Source organism: Ciona intestinalis, chromosome 2, assembly GCF_000224145.3.
Source record: "Ciona intestinalis chromosome 2, KH, whole genome shotgun sequence".
In the NCBI taxonomy this organism is placed as follows: Eukaryota; Metazoa; Chordata; class Ascidiacea; order Phlebobranchia; family Cionidae; genus Ciona; species Ciona intestinalis.
In genome coordinates, this window is record NC_020167.2 from 27,325 (window position 1) to 36,180 (window position 8,856).

Consider the following 8,856-nt stretch of genomic DNA (forward strand, 5'->3'; position numbering starts at 1 on the left):
AATTCGCCTGACTTGCGCAAGGTTAACGATTTAACACGTCACCATCGCGGTATGTTATGTCACAATAGTAATACGTTACGGTTTTTCGCACTGTTTTATCACTATATTTGTTAAATCAAATAATGCAACTCAAACTGTTACATAGGTCTCTCACTAATAATACGCTGTATATTTATTTTAAAAAGGAAGTGCATTAATGTCAAAAATTAACTTTAAAAATGAAAAAAAGCATGTTTCGTAACCATATTACACTACCTCGTATGTGTATATTCTGGTAGCTTATGACGTAATAATCGAACCGTTGCAGCTGTATTGTAATAATATAAGTATTATTACATCATACTTGAAATTCACCGTTTCGGTATTTTATCATATACTCAATAACAACTTATTATTTTAACATATTTGTGCATACAAGTGCAAACACCTGTTTTCTATCGGGTATTAAGTGGGTCCCTAATTCGTGTGGAACCCCCCGCGGCTGCGGGGTTCGCGGGAACTATGATACGCCATTGCTCTTATCAACTAATGTTTATTCATACCCTGCTATTATAAATTAAGTTAAATGCAAGTGATCTTCACATGACATGGTAACAAGCTATTTAATTGTCACAGAAAGAGAAACTGTGGTAAACACGATTTCTAAGTGCTTCATATGCAAAAAATGGAAAGAAAAAAAACGCCAACCCACCACGCATTTATCACCGATTTTATTTTTAAATGAAACTGTAAATATGCCGTTTCTGCTATATTTACATTTCGTAAACGACAGTAATATGCCTGCCGGTGTGGTTACAAAAAATTAAGAAATTTACATTTAACGAAGAAAAAATGGTAAAAATAACACGAAGTTATGGAAAATAATTCGTCACCCTAAAACTGCTTTAGTCTAAAAATGATGATAAAGACGACAGAATGGTTTATGAATGAGATGTTTCAGAGCATAATGTTGCGTAAGAATATTTTCAAGCCAATGATTTTAAGATATATAAAAACGAAGACCGCAATGAATTAACAAATCAGAAAGTGAAACGTCATACTATAAAAGTATGACATCACCCCACGAGTAGGATGTTTACAGATCGAGTATTTGTCGAATGCTGTCTGGTAAATCTTTCCTACAAGCAGCAAGTTGAAGATAAATACCTTCTGCTTTCCTTAGTGTGGCTTGGAGCTCGATTTTACCCGACATTTCATTTACGTGCTGTAACAAATAACAACAACGGTGTAAGTACTTGTGCATATACATAAATGTACCATTTACTGAGATATTGAATATTTATCACTAAAACAACATTTTTCTAATGACATTAAAACATAAGGCGCCCGAGGAAACAATTCCGTTTTACAAATATTTATCTCAACTTCTTTATATAAAGTAAACCATCTGTGCGCTATTATTCAATTGAGTGGTTGACCTCTCTCGTGACCATAACAACAACTCATTCCCCGTCCTTTGTATTTGTGTTTATAAGTTGGGGATAGAATCGGTGTTACTTTAATGATGTTTGTTTGGTACATTAGTAGTGAAAATGAGCGAGGAAAGCCATTAGCCACCATAGATAGCGATAAACACGCGGGTTTGGAAGCTATTCATTCAGCAAACACAAATATAACTAACTTTTAGTATTTCAGTGAAACCACAATCTTCTTTCATTAAGCTTGACTTCTCTGTGTCTAACAAAGCAAGGCACATGACTAGGTGAAAGTTACGACATGGAAGGCCTGTCCACGAAACCTAGAGTGATAAAATTGATGAAAATATGTAAACTATAACTTGCTTTATCATCGAGTGGCGAAAAATCGACAGTCGCGTAACACCAGTGTTCTGCTTCATACACCTCGTGCTCTCATACAGATAACAGGTATGTAACTTTGTGAGTGATTGATTTTTTCTTGTATGGCGAACAAGTTAGACAAATACTGACCACTGGGTAAAGCAATTGGCGTTAAATGTATTGCCTTATAAGGACACATACGCACGCCCAAAATGATAACAGAGACGAGCCTTGAACCCGAAACCTCGCAATGGATTAGTTTAACCTGATTATATTAATCTGATGTTGTGTCAATTAGTATGTGGTTAAGTCTTGGTCTGTTGCCAATGGCTCTAGTAGTTTAGGTGTTTGCATCGTAACCGAAAGGCAGCTTGTCAATGCTAATACCTACATTAGTTGGTGTGTATCCTTGGACACTTAAGCGATATTGCTTCCACTTAGTGGTCACTATGTTGGTTGTCTAAATTGTCAGAGGTACAGAAATACCAATTACACGCAAAGTTACAAACGCGGTAGCTCGTAAGCCGGCACAGTCCTGTCATGCGGGGATCTGTTTGCTAAATTACGTCATTCAAACATTTTACCTCCCATAGGGTTTGTATGTCTTCAAATGAGAACTCTCTTTTAAATCGAATAAGTAGCCATCTGAAGCAGAAGTAAAGGTTGGAAGATTCTTTTTCTTCCAAATGGTCCCACAACTTCGGTTCCATGTATTGTATCAACGTGTGGAGGTCGCGCAACTGTACTTTCATTCCACGTTGGTTGAGATCGAAGTTATGTTGCTGCACAAGTTGGAAAGTTTAAGAATACGAAATGTTAAACTAATGAACTAAACCTAAACCCTTTGATATGTGTTATGATGGCTGGTTGGGGTGGTTTGCATCAAACTGCATGTGGTGTCTAACTTTAAGTTCAATATTGTTTATACATTACGGATTAGAATAAGATTCTTTATGAGCATTTACGAGATTGTTGACACATCACTTGAATCAACAAAGACGCCGTTAATCGTTTGTTGAAAGAATGCAACTTGCGATATCCTCGCGTGGCTGGAAAACGACAGTCGTTATAACACGGGTGTTCTCTTTCATACACCTCGTGCCAGCTTACGAGTTACCTATATATGTAACTTTGTGGTGTTTGTTTTTCTGTTTGGTTGACAATTTACCTAAACGGAGACAGGCGCGCTAACCAGGCTAACCACGAGGCGGACACTAAATTCAACCGTTTAATAAGACTTTTAAAATAAACTAACCACAATATCCATATAACCAACGAAACACCAGAAAGCATCAACTTCGCTTCCCATAACTTCAAGTATTGGAGAGAGAAGATCACTCATACCTTGCACATAACCTGAGATATATCACCTTCTAATTATACTTGAACATCAAATATATGATATATATATAATGTGGGCACAGACGTAATATAATATTACATATTTACTTTATCAATACGGTTTAACACACATGTCTTTAAAAATCCGAAACTGTCACGATGCGAGCAGTTTGATGTCAATAATGGCTGGTAAAATATTACAAACTACAGTGAGTTTAGATTGCGCAGATTAGAACGTGATTTTTTTATATAATGTTACTCTGTATGATTCTGCATTTTCTTTGTTAATATGAGGGTTAACATTATGATATTCATCAGTTTAGTAATCTCCTTTTCTAGACAAATATTGTACATAGTAGCCCACGGTCGACTAGGAATAAGTAGGCCGTGAGTAGCCCTATTTTGTTACGTTAACATTGTTAAAACCCATAGTTGTTGAAACCATTCTTTATAATCGTCACTATTACTATTCTATGTGACGTGATGTTGCAATCACTTTCAGTACGTTTAAGGTTGTTGCGTAAATCGTTGTGTTTGTGTTTCCTTCACCTAACATTCCTTTCGCAGGGACTATAGCCATTAGTTAGTTTGGTATAATAAAATATCTTACACTGAACTTGAAATAGGTTTAGGTTTATCTTCTAATTTCTATGTGGAGACGGCTATAGGGCGATTAAAGTACAACGCTGACGCAGTATAAAATATTTCGACTTTAACTACGAATGGATATTTCTTGGTATTTTAACGTTAAAGACACCTTAAAATACCCTAAACTACCTTTCAGTCGGTAGATTTTTCTATAAAACTAATACTTCTTGTACACGGCAAAACTAACACGCCAATTCGAAATAATGTATGAACGTGGAAAAACAACTGCTATAGGAACACTAAGTAAAAAAACAAACTGAGTTTAAACCCTACCGAGGTCAAAGTTGAACATGCAATACGTCATCAGAACGTCATTAAGCAACTTGAGACTGACATTTTCTTGACCTTCGTAGAATATTCGGGTTCTGTCAGTTCTTGTAACATCTTTGTCAATTAATGATTTGTTTTCTCTGATACAAAAAAAGACAAATATAAGTTACGTAAGCTATATGCTTTCTGCACACATTTTCCAATTAATTATGATTCAACCCTAAGCGTATTACTATGGAATGCCTTGAAGGTATTTTAAATTAACGACAACTCGGGCATAATACAAATCTTAAAATGCAGTGCAATAAACCGTTTTGGAAAAAAATGAAATAAAATATATTTCACCAAGCTAGCAAAAGATTCCGAAAGAGGCATCATATTACACGTCACTGTACGTGTTAAGAATCATGCAAACGTTGATAGGCGTATGTAAATGTGGTTATGATGCGGATACCACACTTAAGAATAAAAACAACAAACCGCGTATATTTATACACGTAAATACCGAGCACTCCTCCGCTTACTTAGACATACAATTTACTTTTATCAGCGTTGGTTCCAGACTTCCCTTAATGATGTTTAAACAATTTACAACTCTATAGTATGAGTGCTTCTACGTTGTACACATAATGAACCGGAACTGTGACGTTTCTTACGTCATAATGGTGTTTACCTGATAGCGGTGAAACGACTTTCTTGGTCGGCGTCAATTGATTTCCATTGCATTTTCATTCGGTAATAGTTTTCTCTGAGTTTGTAGAATGTTAATATTATGTGGGTTGTGAATATGTGGGTATATAATGTGAGGAATACTTGGTTTAACTACAAAAGAAGTGAAAAATATTTCTATGGTAGAGGAATGATTACCAAAACCTAATACTTATACGCGACAGTAAGGGCGATGTTCAACTAATTGAATAAATCAATATACAGCATTACACATTTAAATGGAACTCACTCTTTTATTTCCTTGTGTTCCTTGAGCTCAGCTGTTGTTTTATCCCAAATATAATAATTTAATAAATATTTCCAAACTTCTTTCCTCAAATTTGAATCAATTCCCTATAACAGCCACAACAACTTGTTATTTCTAATATATCATGTAACATGTTAAAGTGAAAAAATGGGTTTACAATCCATACATGTGAAAATTATGTAAACCCAACCATATAGTAAAATAATCCTTATTGTCATGAAACTAATACTAGTTATTGATTTCTAAAGGCTGATACTGATTGGTGTATGTGTCTTTGAGCTAAACATTTAACAGACTTAAACCCAGTGTTTATGGAGTAATGGGCCAAATCTGGCCAAAATCACTCGATGAGGACTCCTCCATTTAAAAATAGAATACCAGTAAAACTATTATATTTACTTATCAAATAAATATTGTCAAATATAAACATGAAATACAGAACAGCTTACACCACGAAAAATAGATCTTTTAACTTCATCGACATCAATAATCCTTCCTTCTTCATCTTTATGATTGTTCCAAAACTCTTCATTTATAGGAAGTGACCTTGTTGGTTCGGAACGAGGTCCAAGGTCCGCCTGATCACAGAAAGTTTGGATAAAGTATTGAAAAGTTTAATCAAGAAGCACACGCATATTCCAACTGCAACAAAAAACACAAAACTCAAAAAGGACGATCTTAATTTCTAAGAAAAACAAATTTTAAAGTTGAAATTAAGATAAAAAAGGACATATTATTATTTATTTTTAAAAGTAAAAGAATAACATACACAAGTTATCATTTCGAAACCTCCAGCCGTGTCCTCTTCTTGTTTAATCTGTATCCGACTGGATCCAACCGCTTCTGTGGCTTCATCTGGAACAAGAGTAGCTCGTTCGTGTTTCGGCCGAGTCTGGTAATGAACCTCAGCGGGATTTAGGAAATCTTGAATGTAGTTGGTCACTTTTGACAGCCCACTGTATGCACTGGAAATTGGGGTCTGGGAGAAAAGAGAACACACAAATGTTAAAAAAACAATTTTGCAAAATCTCTTAAAACAGGTTTCTTTAAACAATGCAAAAATATATCAACATTGAAATAATGCACAAAACACTATTAACAAACAGTTGTACTAGATGTTATGTTATGTTGAAAATAATCTTAATTCGCATTTTAGAGAACTTTAGCCTCAAACTTCTGGTTTTGTAAATGTTATGGACAAGTTTGCAAAAGACACAATTAAAACTTATATATAAAACCTGGAGTTAAGAGCTTTAATTTCAACAAGAGACTTCTTTAGACGAAATATATATATTTTATCCTGCATTTATTTGCACTTTATTTTTGTCTGTTACATTATCGTAGCACTCTATGAGCAGGGGCATATACAGGGGGGGTCACAGGGGTCCGGACACCTCCTTTTAATATTTTTTAAAAAACATTAATTTTTTTTCGTAAAATTAAAACCATTTCTCTTAAAAATTAGTAAATCAGTCATATTATTATAGTTTTAAACCAATCTTACGCATTTCCCCATTTTTGCATAAATACTTATGTTAGTCACCATGTTTTTATCGAGCACCTTACGTTTTAAACGTGCGATTTTTTAAGCAAAAACTTGCGGACACCTTTTTTAAATTCCAGGATACGCCTTTGACCATGAGCACCAGATGAGGGTCAGGTTGGTGGCATTTATTAAAGTTTTTAGTAATAATCTAATAATAACAAACTTCTAAAAATCCTCTTCTTTGTGAAGAAGTTTGTTGTCCATTTTCACCAAACAAATTTAATTCGTCAAAAGATTGAGTAAGTGCATTGTTGTTGTGTGGCATAACTTCCAAAGTTCGGGTAACTTTTGATGATCTAGCAACATATTATCATGTGATAGAATAAATTACTTTTAGTTTGAATATTGCAGCATACTTTGGAAAACATTTTTACAAACCTGGGCACAAAAATAAAAAACGAAATTGTAATTCGTTGAGTATAAATATCGCTATAATTAATTAAGCACACTAACACACATAAAAAGTTGATTCAATAACATGTAGATTGAAGTTTAGAAAACAATAAAAACTATAAGCCTGGTCTACATTTAGTAGATTTTATGTTGCACCACATTACTTACTGAGCAAGCATCACATAACTTTCGATTGCCTTCAAGAAGTTTTTAGATCCACCCTCATGAAAATGAAGGGTTGGTAAATTTGCTCCATCTTTCAACTCAAGGACCAAATATTTCCAGTTTAAACCTTTTTTGGACCTGGTTTCGAAAAATCAATTTTATTAGTAACAACTTTTGCTAAGAACATGGCAGGCAAAGCTGTTTTATTTTAAGCGCTGCTAAGTTATTAAAGACTTTGAACTACTGAAAACCACACAAGCTTTTTTTTTCATACCATATTTGTTATTGCACCCTAGCTGCCTCTGGAGGCTGTTACCCTACCCCCGAGATAAAATAAAATGAAATTTGCTATAAATAACACTTCATTCACATAACGTCTAAAAACTAAAACAACAACTTACTTTCTAATATAACGTAAATCCTCAATATCCACAGTGAAGTCATATTTGAATGGAAAGGTTTTCTGCGATTCTGATGAAGCAACATCCATTTCAAATGAATCTTCATGTTTGTTGCTATCGGCAACCACTGTCCAATCAGGATCTGAGGAATTGGGTTCAGGTGAAACAGATGGTTGTCTCAACTCGGATGTGATTTCTTGTGTTTGGACTGGTGATCTGTGGAGTAATGGGAATAAACAGATTGTTTAATTTATAATGAAATCTTGAGAGCATAGGAGCCAAACTTGGGGTGTATCTACGAAAATCTACCCTGTTATTATCTACTCCATACATTAGAACCAAATTTTTTTTCACAGGGATGAGAATTTGACTAGTTTTTGAGGGGTTTATGTATGTATGTGGTTGATTGAATATACCGGATTCTAGTGTTCAAAAATGGCTGTTGGTAGCGGATAAATGCTACAAAATATACTACCAACTTTACTGATAACACGAGATATGCGGCACAGTACAGGTTTTAATTTTTAATTTTGAAATTCAGTCCAATTATATATATGATTTCCATAAATATTTTTTTGTTGGACAACTATACAAATATTTTTGAATAAATTAATGCACTAAATAATATACCCTATGTATTAATTTCTAAAGTTAAGTTGTAGATACTGATAGTTAGTACAACTTACACATGCGTTGCATCACTAGCAACAACTGCACTTGATGTTCCACTAAGAACTTGGGTGTCATGTTCATCTGAAGGTAAAGGTGCAGAAGATACCCGGCTCCATTTAAAGTATTTGTAACCACTCTAATAAAATGAATAATGGACACTATTACACGATGTCCTAATACTTACTAAATACAAATGATTCTAATATTAAAGAACTTCATACTTAACATAAGAAATCTATTAGTTTTTAGTAATTAAGAATTAGGATTTTATTAACAAAGTAACCAAATGTAACAACGTTGTACAATATTACCTCCTCATATACACTAAGTGTTCCACTTAGCAGTTTATCCTCTTCATCTGGATTTACGATGAGATGAATAAAAACTCCCGGTTGTTCAAACACAACCTGTACAATACATACAAAATTCAGTATACAAAATGAAAAGCACGATTTTTTTATTTTTTTGTGCGACATTTCGTTTTACCAATTTTTATTGAAGTTATTTTGGACAATTATTACGGTTTATCCCACTAGTGTGCTGTTAATCATAGTCAACATGCAAGAATATGGTATAATCAGTGTGAAGGTAAAGCAGTGCAAAGTTTAGGCCAATAAATTTTAGGCTAATAAAAGTAAAAATTTTAGGCTAATAAAAGTAAACTTC

At 34.0% G+C, this 8,856-nt stretch overlaps 1 protein-coding gene across 1 annotated transcript; it reads right to left on the reverse strand.

Moving 5' to 3' along the window:
* Positions 1–581: 581 nt before the first annotated feature.
* Positions 582–8,597, reverse strand: LOC100184766 (TBC1 domain family member 15; the record flags this gene model as incomplete). The annotated part of the gene is given in 14 exon segments (XM_002123747.4): positions 582–1,204; positions 1,622–1,738; positions 2,363–2,560; positions 3,034–3,134; positions 4,041–4,177; positions 4,711–4,785; positions 4,996–5,099; positions 5,463–5,591; positions 5,783–5,992; positions 6,723–6,855; positions 7,121–7,255; positions 7,519–7,734; positions 8,205–8,326; positions 8,502–8,597. Coding segments are annotated over 14 exon segments (1,902 nt in total), but the record flags the coding sequence as incomplete, so codon positions are not given.
* Positions 8,598–8,856: the final 259 nt, after the last annotated feature.